The following is a 17,755-nucleotide window of genomic DNA, read 5'->3' as shown; positions in this document are numbered from 1 at the left end:
AAGAATGATTGCTACTTGTATAGTGCTTGTTTTTTTTCTGATTATATTATCTTTGTTTAAATGCATTAGACATGTTGTTTGACTTTTTTTCTCTAGTCACTGATGTACCTCACATAAATTTGGAGAGAAGTAAAGAAAATGAATGGAACAATAAAGATAAAATAAAGAAGAGGAAAAAAAAGCAAAAAGATGATCAACCCAACTATTTCCTATCCATTCCGATCACCAACAAAGAGGTGCTATTTTTTTAAAAAATTATTTTTACTAAGTTTATTCTAAATTATATTTAAGGTACACTAAATGCTCATAAGCCCATTTGCTGTCAGCTTTTAAGAGTCTTTGGTGGCATTTTTAGCTGGGCCACACAGGGAATATAGAATATGTGTAAACAATAATTTTAAAAAACACTATTTAAACAATCATATTTAAACGATAATTTTGCAAAAGCCACTTGAAAAAGTGTTGCCAGGTAGCATGTCAAGGTCCTTTCTAGGTGTTTGTTCATCATAGTGGAGGAATCTTTCAGAAGCAGAGAGCTGGTAAAAAAAGATTCTGAAATCTCTGTGGGGAAAGTAAACTGGGATTTCCTGCTGCTTAGTCCAGTTCATGGTAATGATTATTGCAATGTAGTTTCTTTAAAAATTACTCATTGTTGTACCAACTTAATAGTGCATGACAAACTTGGTAGAAATCTATTAAAAGTCTGAAAAATTAATGTGGCATCAGTAATAGGAAATGGGACCAGCCAACTGGCCCACACTAAGAAACCCTTATATCTGACTGAGAGAGAAAACTGCAGTATCTAAGACTTCTAGAGCAGTGAGTTAGGAATTAAAAAGCTTTAGGAAAGAACACCTCATTTGGATGACTGACTGTTTTTATATCTTGGCCCAATTTTATATATCTTAAGAGCTAGATCTGAATTTCTGTTTGAGTGTGTGCTCTGATCTCTTAACTGGGCATATTTTCAGGTTGCTTTTCCCTTTATTTAACTAGAATGTTTCTACACAATGCTAATGAATTTTTAAAGATCAAAGCAAATGATATTGAAATCAAAGAAATAAATCTCAAAGAAAAAAATAAATTCTTTTAGGACACTCTAGGAAATATCTAGTCTGTGAGATACAGTTTAGTTGGGGAGAAAAACACAAAAAGAGAAATGGTATTACCTAGCAATACAGGATTTTAGAATTTGATACAGGAAAGAATCAGACTTTGATTTTACTGGTACGTAGTGGCGGGTTAACAATAAAATAGCCCTTAAAAGTGTTTAGCTGGGGCTTCCCTGGTGGCGCAGTGGTTGAGAATCTGCCTGCTAATGCAGGGGACACGGATTCGAGCCCTGGTCTGGGAAGATCCCACATGCCGCGGAGCAACTAGGCCCGTGAGCCACAACTACTGAGCCTGCGCGTCTGGAGCCTGTGCTCCGCAACAAGAGAGGCCGCGACAGTGAGAGGCCCGCGCACCGCGATGAAGAGTGGCCCCCGCTTGCCACAACTAGAGAAAGCCCTCGCACAGAAACGAAGACCCAACACAGCCAAAAATAAATAAATAAATTAAAAATAGGCTGATTAGCAAACTTAATTATATCTGCTATCTTAAAAAAAAGTGTTTAGCTGATGCAAAGTTTAATGCAAACAGAAATTATATATTAAAATACTTGTGAGTTATTTGGACAGGTTTTCTCTGAGATTTAGGATCACGTGTACCTATGTGAATGAGAAGAGAGCAGGAAGCCACAGGTGGTGCTATTTAAGCAAGCAGACAGAGGCCAGGTCCTGAGGAAACTGCCTGTGAAACAGGCCAAGGGACGTCCCCAAGGGTACATGATTTCTGATTGGAAGAGACGCCAGCTTCCTTATTTTGATTTTTTGCTTAGAGATTGTTTCACTCCAGAGTCTGTGAGTGTAGAAGTTGGGTGAGCCCTTCTCTAAGTTGCTTTGCTTAGGTCCTTCCTTCTCTCTTGCTCCCTGCCTGCCTCTGTTCTTGGCCCTGCTGGTCGGAGCAGCAGCTCTGCAGCCCCTCTGAGCCTGCCCCAGCCCCTTCCAGCCCTGTGCCGGCTTCCCACCTCGTCCAGTGAAGACTGGTGGGGTGATGTGCTGGGATAGGGCTGGCAGGGAAGGGGACCAAGGGGAAAGAGGGTGGAGAGATTCTTTTCTTCTGCTACTTAGTTCAGGATTCAGGCTGCAAAGATGAGAGGAGGGGATGAGAGAACTGTTTGCAACCGTTAGTTTTCACCCCGCAAGCCGCTTTGTTTCACCCTGTAGCCTTTGTTTCTGCTTCTCAACTTCTTGGAGGTTCTGTAGAAAGTGAGGAGAGTACAGGCTTTGGAACCTGACAAACCTTGTTCGGATACCAGCTGGATTACAAACTCCACTGTGGATGTAGGTCAGGTTACTTAATTGCTGTAGTTTCAGTGTCTTCAGTTGTAAAATGGAGGTGATAATGATTATTTTCTAAATCCAAATCTGGACACACCACCTACATGCTTGTACACTTCAGTATTTTCCCATTGACATTAGGATGAAGACAAAGGCTTTACCATATTCTAGAAGGTTCTACGTGGCTTGGCCTTTTCCACCTCAGCCCTCGTTCCTTCTGCTTGAGCCCCTCTGGCCTTGCTTGAGCTTGCCAGTTTCCCTGTGCCCTCTGGAAAGCCTTCTCTGGCTGGGAGTTTTCTTTCCTCTCCTTTTGATTTTGTTAATGCCAAAATTTCAGCTCAGACCTCTCCCACCCGTGACCACCCTGACTAGGTCAACCCCGCCCCCCCCCCCCAAAAAAAACCCCACAACACTTTCATGGCTTTCCTTTTGTCATTTGTCATCCTTGAAATTTGACACTTGTTAATCTTCCTCACAAAGTTTTTCAGGTCATTCCCAGTATCTAGAACGCAGTTGGCCAGAGTAGGCGCACACACACAAAATACTGTCATTTCAGGGTGGAAGATGTGTCTTTGGCATACCAAATTCCAACCAGAACGTTTATAAATAGCAAATACAGTGTTACGAATGCTGGTTTTATAATATAGGTTCAATGGCAGTTTGTTTTCCAGGGGGTAGGGTGACTTGTAATAGTGGGGCACACAAGCTTCAAGTAACCTGGAAACCAAAGAATTTAATATTTCCCTTTCAAGAGACTTGTTTGTGGGTAACAGAAAGCTTAATGCAAATATGGGGAGGAGGGCTAGGAATAGGACAAGATTAGGAGATACTTTTTATATCTTTCATATGAGCACCTTTTTTGTTTGTTTGTTTGAAAGTATCTAATGTTAATTTTCTGTTGAAACTACTTATGGGCTTTTGTTGGAAGGCCTGGGAAAAGGAGCAGCATTTATAACATTGTTTCAATGGGAGACTGTATTCCAAGTTCCAATTAAGTGACCTGCAAACAAGCTTTTGGAAGCTAGCACATTGACAATGAGCTGCTCTACTTTTGGCCTCTACTTGTTGGCATCTAGTTTTAAAGAAAAAAGTATTCAGACTTATATGGGTCTTTGATTTTTAAACACGTTATCAGACATTTAGAATGCTTTAGTTTTGGAAAATCATGATTTTCATATTTTTAAGAAATAGAATTGGAAAATGAATTAGAATGACTGCATAAAAATATCCTAATTGCATGTATGTGAAAGTATGTGTTTCTCCACTACCTGCAATTACACATTAGTTTAAAAATAAAATAAGGATGAGAAATTTAATGGCATTATAATAAATCCTAAATATTTCTTAACTGGCTAGAATTGCTTAATTATTAGTTCTAGGTGGATTTGCCCATATGTTGGTTTTATATGCTTTCTTATGAGAGGTAATAATTTAAGGTAAGTCAACACTGAAAAATGCAAGGGAACAATCAGAAGCTGATTGAAATTAGGAGTGTATTAATTTTTTTGGTAAGATAATTGTTTTATACTAATGGAAAAATATGATGCTCTTTAGGGGTTTTAAAAGGCATTTGCTATATTTAATTCTGTATTTCATCATTTTGTAATGTGAAAATTATTGGTCTTAGGAAAAGATGAAAAATGATTTGTGCTTTCTGTTCCTTTCTGGGAAATGTAGTTGTGAAAATACTTGATATCATCATGTATGTTAAACACTTGGTAGATATAGAAAATTCTCCTATTTTAGGACGTTTTAAAAATTTTTACTTATTGCTGTATCATCAAATTTTCAAGTTTTTTCCTTTGTGTAAACAAGCAAGAAAAATGACTATATTCAGCTTTGAAGAAAAGTTAGGTAGCAAGTTGATGGGATAATTCTGTTAAATCTTAATGAGGCAGCAAATTTAGGAATAATTTATGTTGACAGCTTAGAAAAAAATCCAAAAATAATGTCAAAAGATGAGGTCAAGGACATTCTCCTTCTGTGTGCTAGACTATAACTACTCTCCCTCACGAACTAACTTGAAGGCTTTTCCTTTGAGCTCATGTGTGCTTTGAATCAACTAGAAAGCTTAAAAGATAGAAAAATGAAATTTCTTATTGTGTCATTTTTAGGCATGTGGAACACGGCTTAGTGTTGAGGTTTAGCAGATTCGTGTCTGTTTTTATTCTCTAAATACAAAGAAACTACTCAATGAGTGAAAGAAATCTTTAAGATTTTAATAAGCTTTTATTTTTTAAAGTTTCTTTTAATATTCTACTTAAATATGGGTCTACAATATTAGGTTTAAAAAATGTGCATTGTGCAATACTGCCAGTGGCTGGGGATTATGATGACAGATACGCTTTAAAGGCTTTGTAGAATTTTAAACAGGGGCTGTAAAAATTAGTTTCCTTTGGCCTTTAATGACATTGGTCCTTTTTTTTTTTTAATTTATTTATTTGTGTTTATTTTTAGCTGCGTTGGGTCTTTGTTGCTGTGCAGGGGCTTTTCTCTAGTTGCGGTGAGCGAGGGCTACTCTTCGTTGTGGTGCGTGGGCTTCTCATTGGGTGGCTTCTCTTGTTGCAGAGCACAGGCTCTAGGCATGCGGGCTTCAGTAGTTGTGGCACTCGGGCTCAGTAGTTGTGGCACACGGGCTTAGTTGCTCCGCGGCATGTGGGATCTTCCCGGACCAGGGCTTGAACCCATGTCCCCTGCATTGGCAGGCAGATTCTTAACCACTGTGCCACCAGGGAAGCCCGACATTGGTACTTTTTAAAATGGCATACAGAGAAGACTCTGAAGTAGTTTCGTTTTTTCTTTTTCTCTTGTAAGAATATAATTAGTAATAAAATGCATTAAAATTTTTTTAAAGATGATATCAAGGAATATGTAAATTAATCTGGAGCATCAAAGCATAGTTAGAAATACATTACTTGATTAGATTATCTTTAGAATTTTCATAGGTTAAGGTTAATTTTGCATTATAAGTACCGTGTGACTTCAGAGAAATAGTCTTCAAAGTGTTTTACAAATTTTAATTTGCAATTTTACAAGCTACTGGATAATTCAAAGATATGAATGGTCTAAAACTATTTTTCACTGAATAGTAGGACATTGCACTAAAATGCTGAACATACAAATGGATGGAAGTTTTTGAACATTGTCCTGAATTTACCTATAATTAGTATTTGAGCTTAGAATGAAGACTCAGTTTTTATGAAAATGCAGATACTCTACCACTAAGTGCAAGTGGTAAACCCCAGGTGTGACAATGAAAATGTCTCCAGGCATTGACAAATGTACCCTGGGGTAGAGAACCACTGATTTTAATAATATTGGCAGTGTTGCAGACCTTATATTAGGCAAATGGCGCAGAGCTTGCAAAGTGCTTTCCTGTAGCTTGTCTGCGTGACCTTTAACACATCCCTGTAAGTTTGGCAGTGCTTTACAATTGAAGAAACCAAGACTCACCGAGACTAGGTGACCTCTATGGGGTTCCACCCGCGGCAGACCTGGGGTTAAAATCCAGGATTTCTGATACAAGTCCAGTACCGTTAATTTGCATCACTCTGTATTAAAAAGTTCTCATCCTAAACCACTTTTTCACGATCAGTTAAGCCAGAATTACCATTTGTACCAGCTAAGATTTGAAGATGTAATTATACTGTTTTGAGGTCTGATATTCTTGAGCTCACATGATTTACTCGGCACTGGCTAGGCCCTTCCCACGTGAACCTGGACCCTCTTGAGCTGCTTCATCATTCCTGATAGCTGATCTCAGCACTTCATCGCACCTGGAAAAATCTCTCAAAAATTCATGTGTAAAATCCTCGCAGAGTAGTGTAGACTTATACTAAAGGCTTTTATGAGAGGGCCTGTGTGCTCTCTTACACAGGATCCAGTAAGACTTCCTCCGAATCTCCTTTAAATGCCCTTTTTTCCCTTGATGTTTCATGTCTTGAGTCACTGCCCACATGTCTGCCCCTCTCCTTGTCTCCTCTTGAAAACACATTACTTGTACCTCTTCCTGCACGGTTCTCTGGCCGCTTCTCCTTCTCCTCCTCACTCCTCGATCTTTTCCTCCAGGTATTTCCCTCATCTTTTCTTATGTATTGTAATTTATCCTTTTCTCAAATTCCTTTGCTATTTTGGGTATATGATCTTGAAAAGATCTTTTTAATCTTCTGTGTTTCAATTTATTTTAATGGAGACAGTACCAATATCTTACCTCACAGGATCGGCGGGAGGCTTCAGTGAACTCATATATGTAAAACGCTCACTCTAGTGCCTAGAACCTAGTGACCACACGAGAAAGGGTAGTTACTCTTGTGGTCTCAATGTTGTGTTTATTTTTATTACCAGGCACTGTGGCGAGATGGCGGGGTGGAAGAAATAGATGTTGTCCTCGGGGAGTTTACAATTTAGTTTTATCAATATAGAGGTAGAGGAAACGCTGACTCTGTAAGATCTTTGTGTACTATTGCTTTAGGAGCATTTTAATGATCAGGCTGTCAGTATTCTTTTGTTGGGTGTCGTGGAAGTGACATCTTCCCTTGGGAAAGCTCGTGTTAGGTGTTACTGCATAACTTCCTACCAGGAAAACACTTTCTCATGTTACTGTCCTCCAGGTTGCAAGGAATAGAGAAATGCTGAGGTTATTTTGGGTGATGTGGATTTATTGTAAAGATACGTGAGAAGTCAGATCCCAGCATAGCATCTCATGATTTGCCCAATTGCATTCTGCAGATAATGGGAACATTGTTCAGGATGAAACAGCTTCTTCAGTATCAGAACAGCCTGCTGTGCTCATGATCCAGTTGTTTCTTATCTCTGCTGTCTTTTTAGGGCTCTGCTTCTATTGCCAGCCCCCTCTCTCTTCCTTTTCTCTCTAATTCTGCTGCCTCTGGGCTTCTACGTGCGCTCTTTTCTCTGGGGATTGCTTGGTTTGCTAGTCCGAATTCAAACTATTTTCCAGTGCACTCACATTTAGAAGTTGACTAGAATTGTCTCCAACTGGAAATGGAGGAGGGAAAAGCCACCATTCCTCTTCTTTGTTCTCATTAGGCTGAGAGGGGAAGGCTGATGCGGGACCCGGGATTTTGCTTAGGTGCGGACTGTACAGTTTTTCTAACGTATGCGTTTAGACTTGTTTGCAGCTCTCTCTCCATGGTGATGCCCCTCCTCACATGTCTGGGGAAATGACAGTAGTCATTCCTGTTGAGATTATTGCTGTCCTAAAAAATCTTAAAGGCCATGAAGAATGGGTTCTCAGACACATTCACTTGGGGACAAATAAATATTACTGCCAACAGAAATGGAATGTTGTCTGCCAGTTTGACCTTTCTGTGGCAAGAATAAAACTTTTATTTTTAGGAAAGATCATAATTATAGTGAGTCATACTGTATATTCCAAGGATAAATTTCTGAAAAGATACATGGCCATTGAGAATTTTTCCACTCAACCAGTAGCCCAGTCTGTAAAAGAAGGGTGTTGGGCTTGATGCTCTTAAAATGGACAAGCATCGTGTGATTTTTTTTAACTTATACATCCTATTAAACTTTCCAAGTCATTTCTCCAGGATATTTGAGAATAGTTAGACAATTAAGCATTGTTTGGTTGAAGGATCTTGACATCATTCTCATTTCATATGTTGCTTATTTTTCTTCTCGATTTCAGTGTTACCATAAGGAAATTTTTTGCTTATCTAATCTCTGTTTTGTCTGTGTGTGATTAGATTACAAAAGGAATTAAGATCCTGCAAAATGCAATAATACAACAAGATCAGCGACTGGCCAAAGCAATGAACAGTGATGGTTCCTTTCATGTTACCCTGCTAGTGATGCAGTTATTAAATGAAGATGAAATAAACATGTGAGTAATACATCTTTCTGGAATATTGTTTACCAAGTTATTACTGTAATTTGAGTAATCATAGCAGAACCAAAAGAGGCATTGAAATTCTAAAGGAGTATTCTTTTTTTTTTCGAGAAGTATTCTTTATTATAATTTGTTCCAGTTAATAAGCCAATGTACAGAATTAGCCATATAAATATTCTTCCTGATCTACACTTTTTTTTTTTTTTTTTGGTTATGCTGCTGCGTGGCGTGCAAGATCCTAGTTCCCTGACCAGGGATCGAACCCGTGCCCCCTGCAGTGGAAGAGCAGAGCCCTAACCACTGGACCACCAGGGAATTCCCCTTAATCTATACTTTTAAACTGTTATTGTTATCAGATGCGTTGGTTATGCAGTTATTTTATCTATGTTAATTATGGAAGCACTCTGGAGTCTGACCATTTAGGTTAGGATTCCAGGTAAAGATTCTGGAACCATGGCCCAACCACGTCTTAACAGCTGCCCAATTTTGGGCAAATCATTTACTTTTTAAATAAATGGAGAAAATAATAGTACTAATACATGTAAGAACTCTTAGTATAGGGCCTGGCACATAGCAGGCACTTGATATTATTAGCTATTAGAGCTGTCATTTACTAGATTAATGGACAATTTCAGTTTTACTTCCTTCATCCCTAGAGTACCTGTACACCCTGAACCTCCAAACCCAGAGCTGTACCATAAAAGTTGAGTATTAGTCATTGATTGCTGCTTTCCAGCCTGGAGTGGAGAAACCTTGCTCTTCCTCAAATTCTCTGGGATACTCTGTCTGTCGGTATGAGCGCCCCTTGCCCTGTTAGCCCCTGTTTAGCCCTCTGGATTAAGCTCAAGCATAAGCTCTTTGGAAAGCCAAATCCAGAATTATAGGTTACAGGTTACTTCTGTTTTCTACCCTGACATATAGTCTCCTGAGGGAATGAAGAACAAGGCTTGGATTGGGAAGGGGGTGAGGAAAAGGAAAAATAAAAGGGAGAAAACAATAAATTAGTAACTCAAAATATACAGTCAAATTATGATTCGGGTAGTGATGTCTTTTTAAATAGTAGAACCGCATGTCTTTAGGGATCAGTCTTCTGATCTGTCTCAACGTGATCCACCCAAGGGCAGGTCTTGAGCACCCTGCAGTGACAGAGAGGACCAGAAGATTTTACGTAACTCATTTTCACTGTTCACTTTGCCAATCAGAAGAAAAAAGAAATACTCTGATGCTCTTAAAAGAAAAGAAGCCAGAGAAGATGTGACACAAGATGAAAGCCTGAGAGAAAATGAGTGGTCCCCTGTGTGTTAGAATGGTAGATTAGTCAGGGTTCCCCAGAGAAACAGAACCAATAGGATGGATGCCCATTTGGATATCTAGATATATTGATATATCTGTATCTACAGCTGTAGCTCTATAGAGAGAGATTTATTTTAAGGAATTAGCTCACATGACCATGGGGGGCTGGCAAGTCCACACTCTGCAAGGCAGCCTGGCAAGCGGCAGACCCAGGCGAGGGTTGACAATATAGGCTCAAGCCCAAAGGCGGCCTGGAGGAAGAATTCCTTCTTCCTTGGGGGACCTCATTCTTTTCTCTTAAGGCCTGCAACTGATTGGATGAAGCCCACCCACATTCTGGGGGATGATCTGCTTTCCTCAGGGTCTACTGATTGAAATGTTCATCACATCTAAAAGAATTCCTTCACAACAACATCTAGACTGGTGTTTGACCAAACGCTAGGTATCATGGCCTCAGTTGACACATAAAATTAACCAACACAAATGGCAAGAGCAGGAGCAAAGACTGAGCTGGTTTCAGGGGTGGCAAGTAGGAGACGCTGAACCAGTGATTAATTCAGAAGAACCGCACGTGGTCAGTGAAACCACAGCCAGCTTGGCGGAGGGTTGTCGTCCAGGCTGGGAAGGAGTCTAGAGGCCCTCTGGTGCTGGGCGGAGTGAGCAAATCAGAGGAAGAGGCACGAAGCCAGACACATCGTGGCTCCCCTTTTGGGGTTGACTGTTCCAACCAGTGTTGGAGCAGAGAACGGGGAGTGACAGAGACACTCACCTTGGTTTGGGGTTCTCAGGGTGTAGCTGGGAAAAGCTCAAGCTCTTTAGAGAAGTTCCTGTTCAATAATGCTGGAAGAATGTGCTACCACACAGCTGGTAGATCAGAGTCGAGGGAGATTTCTAACACCTGGACCTGAGGTGGTTCCTTCAATTCCCCATTGCCCATCAAGGTATATAGATGGATCCAGAAATTTCTCTGTGCCCTGGTGGGTAGACTTGGAAGTTGAGAGAGAATCGGTGGTTCGGAAGGAGCAGGATGAAGGACAACGACACTGCTGCATGTCCGTGTGTCTTGATCAGAGACCCCAGCGGGGATCCTGTGCTTCAGCAGCACATGCCAGTGCAATGCCCAGAAAGAACAGGTGGGCTTTCACGGACACCAGTGTAGGGCACCCAGGGATATGACCAGACCAGTCGCCCTGAAATAGGACTCTCTTAGGACCCAAACAGCAAGCAGATCAAAGAGCTTCTTCAGTCCTCTTAGAAGAGTATGCTGGATTCCCTGGGAAGGGGGAGGGGAGAGGGAAGGGAAAAGCAATCCTGAAAGGAGGTTTGAATTAACTGAATAACTGTACCCCAAAGAGACCTTTTTAAACCAGAGAAGACTGAGTTACCATTGACTGATAAGTTTAGGGTTTATCTCTCTTATCGGAAATGGGTTTTGACTATGGCAGGTATATATATTTCAGTCTCTGCATCTCAGCCACGATTCCCCAAACAAATGTTATTTTAGGGGCTTCCCTGGTGGTGCAGTGGTTGAGAATCTGCCTGCTAATGCAGGGGACACGGGTTCGAGCCCTGGTCTGGGAAGATCCCACATGCCGCGGAGCAGCTGGGCCCCTGAGCCACAACTACTGAGCCTGCGCGTCTGGAGCTTGTGCTCCACAGCAAGAGAGGCCGCGATAGTGAGAGGCCCGCGCACCGCAATGAAGAGTGGCCCCCGCTTGCTGCAACTAGAGAAAGCCCTCGCGCAGAACCGAAGACCCAACACAACCAAAAATAAATAAATAAATAAATAAATAAATAAAAAGCTGAGTTCTCTGAATAAAAAAAAAAAAATGTTATTTTATTTCCTTAACAAGTGTTCTGAGTCAGGCAGCACAGAAATGTCACCTTTTTTATACATTGGAGAAAACTGGCAGTCCTAGGAATTAAGCGAATGCGGGTCAGTAGACAAGCCAGAACTAATCAGTTTTCTATTATTATTCCATGGAGTGTGATTGTGAAAGATGGAGAGGTAGAGGGAGAGGAGTGGGTTGGGGACAGGAGGGAGAAGATGAGCACAAGTGCATGAAGGGCAGGAGAGATGAGTCTGCTGGAAGTACAAACGGCCTCCTGTGTCTCAGTGGCCTCTACTGATGGACACGGAACTGACTAGAAATACTGTTAAGTGGTGTGCAGTCGGGTTGGGGTGAGGGGGTGGGTATGTTCTCAATGTATTATAATGTTTACATTTCTCAGTGGAGGTGGGACTGCCTTCTCTAGGAGACTTTTTTTTTTAACATCTTTATTGGAGTATAATTGCTTTACAATGTTGTGTTAGTTTCTGCTGTATAACAAAGCGAATCAGCTGTACATATACATATATCCCCATATCTCTTCCCTCTTGCGTCTCCCTCCCACCCTCCCTATCCCACCCCTCTAGGTGATCACAAAGCACCGAGCTGATCTCCCTGTGCTATGTGGCTGCTTCCCACTAGCTAGCTATTTTACGTTTGGTAGTGTATATATGTCAGTGCTACTCTCTCACTTCGTCCCAGCTTCCCCTTCCCCTTCCCCGTGTCCTCAAGTTCATTCTGTACGTCTGCATCTTTATTCCTGTCCTACCCCTAGGTTCATCAGAACCATTTTTTTTTAGGTTCCATATATATGTGATAGCATGCGGTATTTGTTTTGCTCTTTCTGACTTCACTCTGTATGACAGACTCTAGGTCTATCCACCTCACTACAAATAACTCAATTTCATTTCTTTTTGTGGCTGAGCAATATTCCATTGTACATATGTGCCACATCTTTATCCATTCATCTGTTGATGAACATGTAGATTGCTTCCATGTCCTGGCTATTGTAAATAGTGCTGCAATGAACACTGTGGTACATGCTTCTTTTTGAATTATGGTTTTCTCAGGGTATATGCCCAGGAGTGGGATTGCTGGGTCATATGGTAGTTCTATTTTTAGTTTTTTGAGGAACCTCCACACTGTTCTCCATGGTGGCTGTATCAATTTACATTCCCACCAACAGTGCAAGAAGGTTCCCTTTTCTCCACACCCTCTCCAGCATTTATTGTTTGTATATTTTTGATGATGGCCATTCTGACCAGTGTGAGGTGATACCTCATTGTACTTTTGATTTGCATTTCTCTAATGATTAATGATGTTGAACATCCTTTCATGTGTTTGTTGGCCATCTATATGTCTTCTTTGGAGAAATGTCTATTTAAGTCTTCTGCCCATTTTTGGATTGGGTTGTTTGTTTTTTTGATATTGAGCTGCATGAGCTGCTTGTAAATTTTGGAGATTAGTCCTTTGTCCGTTGCTTCGTTTGCAAATATTTTCTCCCATTCTGAGGATTGTCTTTTTGTCTTGTTTATGGTTTCCTTTGCTGTGCAAAAGCTTTTGTTTCATTAGGTCCCATTTGTTTATTTTTGTTTTTATTTCCATTTCTCTAGGAGGTGGGTCCAAAAGGATCTTGCTGTGATTTATGTCATAGAGTGTTCTGCCTGTGTTTTCCTCTAAGAGTTTGATAGTGTCTGGCCTTACATTTAGGTCTTTAATCCATTTTGAGTTTATTTTTGTGTATGGTTAGGGAGTGTTCTAATTTCATTCTTTGACCTGTAGCTGTCCAGTTTTCCCAGCACCACTTATTGAAGAGGCTGTCTTTTTTCCATTGTATATTCTTGCCTCCTTTATCAAAGATAAGGTGACCATATGTGCATGGGTTTATGTCTGGGCTTTCTATCCTGTTCCATTGATCTATATTTCTGTGTTTGTGCCAGTACCATACTGTCTTGATTAGTGTAGCTTTGTAGTATGGTCTGAAGTCATGGAGCCTAATTCCTCCAGCTCCATTTTTCTTTCTCAAAATTGCTTTGACTATTTGGGGTCTTTTGTGTTTTCATACAAATTGTGCAATTTTTTGTTCTAGTTCAGTGAAAAATGCCATTGGTAGTTTGATAAGGATTGCATTGAATCTGTAGATTGCTTTGGGTAGTATAGTCATTTTCACAGTGTTGATTCTTCCAATCCAAGAACATGGTGTATCTCTCCATCTGTTTGTACCATCTTTAATTTCTTTCATCAGTGTCTTATAGTTTTATGTGTCTTATAGACCTGCATACAGGTCTTTTGTCTCCTTAGGTAGGTTTATTCCTAGGTATTTTATTCTTTTTGTTGTAGTGGTAAATGGGAGTGTTTCCTTAATTTCTGTTTCAGATTTTTCATCAGTAGTGTTTAGGAATGCAAGAGATTTCTGTGCATTAATTTTGTATCCTGCTACTCTACGAGATTCATTGATTAGCTCTAGTAGTTTTCTGGTAGCATCTTTAGGATTCTCTATGTGTAGTATCATGTCATCTGCAAACAGTGACAGTTTTACTTCTTTTCCGATTTGGATTCCTTTTATTTCTTTTTCTTCTCTGATTGCTATGGCTAAAACTTCCAAAACTATGTTGAATAATAGTGGTGAGAGTGGGCAACCTTGTCTTGTTCCTGATCTTAGAGGAAATGGTTTCAGTTTTTCACCATTGAGAACGATGTTGACTATGGCTTTGTCATATATGGCCTTTATTATGTTGAGGTAGGTTTCCTCTATGCCGGTTTTCTGGAGAGTTTTTATCATAAATGTGTGTTGATTTTGTTGAAAGCTTTTTCTGCCTCTGTTGAGATTATCATATGGTTCTTATCCTTCATTTCATTAACGTGGTATATCACCTTGATTGATTTGATATGTTGGAGAATCCTTGCATTCCTGGGATAAACCCCATTTGATCATGGTGTATGATCCTTTTAATGAGCTGTTGGATTCTGTTTGCTAGTATTTTGTTGAGGATTTTTGCATCTATGTTCATCAGTGATATTGGCCTGTAGTTTTCTTTTTTTGTGACATCTTTGTCAGGTTTTGGTATCAGGGTGATGGTGGCCTCGTAGAATGAGTTTGGGAGTGTTCCTCCCTCTGCTATATTTTGGAAGAGTTTGAGAAGGATAGGTGTTAGCTCTTCTCTAAATGTATGATAGAATTTGCCTGTGAATCCATCTGGTCCTGGGCTTTTGTTTTTTGGAAGATTTTTAATCACAGTTTCAATTTCAGTGCTTGTGATTGGTCTGTTTATATTTTCTGTATCTTCTTGGTTCATTCTCGGAAGGTTGTGCTTTTCTAAGAATGTGTCCATTTCTTCCAGGTTGTCTATTTTATTGGCATATAGTTGCTTGTAGTAATCTCTCATGATCCTTTGTATTTTTGCAGTGTCTGTTGTTACTTCTCCTTTTTCATTTCCTATTCTGATTTGAATCTTCTCCCTTTTTTCCTTGATGAGTCTGGCTAATGGTTTATCAATTTTGTTTATCTTCTCAAAGAACCAGCGTTTACTTTTATTTATCTTTGCTATTGTTTCCTTCATTTCTTTTTCATTTATATTTGATCTGATCTTTGTGATTTCTTTCCTTCTGCTAGCTTTGGGTTTTTTTTTTTTTTTGTTCTTCTTTCTGTAATTGTTTTAGGTGTAAGGTTAGGTTGTTTATTTGAGATTTTTCTTGTTCTTGAGGTAGGATTGTATTGCTTTAAACTTCCCTCTTAGAACTGCTTTTGCTGCATCCTGTAGGTTTTGGATCGTTGTGTTTTCATTGTCATTTGTTTCTAGGAATTTTTTGATTTCTTCAGTGATCTCTTGGTTATTTAGTAGTGTATTGTTTAGCCTTCATGTGTTTGTATTTTTTACAGATTTTTTCCTGTAATTGATATCTAGTCTCATAGCCTCGTAGTCAGAAAAGATACTTGATATGATTTCAGTTTTCTTAAATTTACCAAGGCTTGATTTGTGACCCAAGATATGATCTATCCTGGAGGAGGTTCCATGAGCACTTGAGAATAAAGTGTATTCTGTTGTTTTGGGATGGAATGTCCTATAAATATCAATTAAGTCCATCTTGTTTAATATGCCATTTAAAGCTTTTGTTTCCTTATTTATTTTTCATTTTGGATGATCTGTCCATTGGTGAAAGTGGGGTGTTAAAGTCCCCTACTATGATTGTGTTACTGTCGATTTCCCCTTTTATGGCTGTTAGCATTTGCCTTAAGTATTGAGGTGCTCCTATTTTGGGTGCATAAATATTTACAATTGTTGTATCTTCTTCTTGGATTGATTCCTTGATCATTATATAGTGTCCTTCTTTGTCTCTTGTAATAGTGTTTATTTTAAAGTGTATTTTGTCTGATATGAGAATTGCTACTCCAGCTTTCTTTTGATTTCCATTTGCATGGAGTATCTTTTTCCATCCCCTCATTTTCACTCTGTATGTGTCCCTAGGTCTGAAGTGGGTCTCTTGTGGACAGCATATATACGGGTCTTGTTTTTGTGTCCATTCAGCCAATCTGTGTCTTTTGGTTGGAACATTTAATCCATTTACATTTAAGGTAGTTATCGGTATGTATGTTCCTGTTACCATTTTCTAATTGTTTTGGGTTTGTTTTTGTAGGACTTTCCGTCTCTTGTGTTTCCTGCCTAGAGAAGTTCCTTTACCATTTGTTGTATAGCTGGTTTGGTGGTGCTGAATTCTCGTAGCTTTGGCTTGTCTGTAAAGCTTTTGATTTCTCCATCGAATCTGAATGAGATCCTTGCTGAGTAGAGTAATCTTGGTTGTAGGTTTTTCCCTTTCATCACTTTAAATATGTCCTGCCACTCCCTTCTGGCTTGCAGTGTTTCTGCTGAAAAATCAGCTGTTAACCTTATGGGGATTCCCTTGTATGTTATTTGTTGCTTTTCCCTTGCTGCTTTTAATATTTTTTCTTTGTATTTAATTTTTGATAGTTTGATTATTATGTGTCTTGGCATGTTTCTCCTTGGATTTATCCTGTATGGGACTCTCTATGCTTGCTGGACTTTATTGACTATTTCCTTTTCCATGTTAGGGAAGTTTGCAACTGTAATCTCTTCATATATTTTCTCAGACCCTTTCTTTTTCTCTTCTTCTGGGACCCCTGTAATTCAAATGTTGGTGCATTTAATATTGTCCCCGAGGTGTCTGAGATTGTCCTCAATTCTTTTCATTCTTTTTTCTTTATTCTGCTCTGCAGTAGTTATTTCCACTGTTTTATCTTCCAGGTCACTTATCTGTTCTTCTGCCGCAGTTATTCTGCTATTGATTCCTTTTAGAGAATTTTTAATTTCATTTATTGTGTTGTTCATCATTGTTTGTTTGCTCTTTAGTTCTTCTAGGTCCTTGTTAAACATTTCTTGTATTTATTCTATTTCCACGATTTTGGATCATCTTTGCTATCATTACTCTGAAATCTTTTTCAGGTAGACTGTGTATTTGCTCTTCATTTGTTTGGTCTGGTGAGATGTACCTTGCTCCTTCATCTGCTGCATATTTCTCTGTCTTCTTATTTTGTTTAACTTACTGTGTTTGTGGTCTCCTTTTCACAGGCTGCAGGTTCGTAGTTCCTGTTGTTTTTGGTGTCTGCCCCCAATGGGTGAGGTTGGTTCAGTGGCTTGTGTAGGCTTCCTGTTGGAGGGGACTGGTGCCTGTGTTATGGTAGGTGGGGCTGGACCTTGTCTTTCTAGTGGGCATGGCCACGTCTGGTGGTGTGTTTAGGGGTGTCTGTGAAGTTGGTATGATTTTAGGCAGCCTCTCTCCTGATGGGTGGGGTTGTGTTCCTGTCTTGCTAGTTGTTTGGCCTGGGGCGTCCAGTGCTGTAGTTTGCTGGCTGTTGGGTGGAGCTGGGTCTTAGTGTTCAGATGGAGATCTCTGGGAGAGCTCTCGCCTATTGATATTACGTGGGGCCGGGTGGTCTCTGGGGGTCCAGTATCCTGAACTCGGCTCTTCCACCTCGGAGGCTCAGGCCTGACACCAGCCCGGAGTACCAAGACCCTGTCAACCACATGGCTCAGAAGAAAAGGGAGAAAGAAAGAGAGAAAGAGAGAAAGAGAGAGAGAGAGAGAGGGAGAGAGGGAGGGAGGGAGGGAGAGAGGGAGGGAGGGAGATTATTTAAAAAAATAATAATAAAAAGAGAAAGAGAGCAACCAATCCAATAAAGAAATCCACCAATGATAACAAGCGCTAAACACTAAACTAAGATAAATATAAAAATCAGAAATAAAACAGTCGCAGACAGCAAACGCCATGTCTACAGTTGCTCCCAACGTCCACCGCCTCAATTTTGGGATGATTCGTTGTCTATTCAGGTGTTCTACAAATGCAGGGTACATCAAGTTGATTGATTTGTTGGGGGT

General features: G+C 39.9%; 1 protein-coding gene across 5 annotated transcripts in view; it reads left to right on the top strand.

The window, feature by feature from the left end:
- The window catches only part of AKAP7 (A-kinase anchoring protein 7), a 138,972-nt gene that overhangs the window by 15,553 nt on the left and 105,664 nt on the right, over window positions 1-17,755 (top strand). For all 5 annotated transcript variants that reach the window (XM_036872178.1, XM_036872181.1, XM_036872182.1 and 2 more), the window contains exons 3-4: window positions 97-236; window positions 8,099-8,235. In XM_036872178.1, coding sequence (XP_036728073.1) covers window positions 97-236; window positions 8,099-8,235 — 277 coding nt within the window. The remainder of the gene's footprint in view (window positions 1-96; window positions 237-8,098; window positions 8,236-17,755) is intronic.

Source organism: Balaenoptera musculus, chromosome 12 (genome assembly GCF_009873245.2).
Source record: "Balaenoptera musculus isolate JJ_BM4_2016_0621 chromosome 12, mBalMus1.pri.v3, whole genome shotgun sequence".
NCBI classification, from domain to species: Eukaryota; Metazoa; Chordata; class Mammalia; order Artiodactyla; family Balaenopteridae; genus Balaenoptera; species Balaenoptera musculus.
This window is presented reverse-complemented; position numbering and strand designations above follow the sequence as displayed.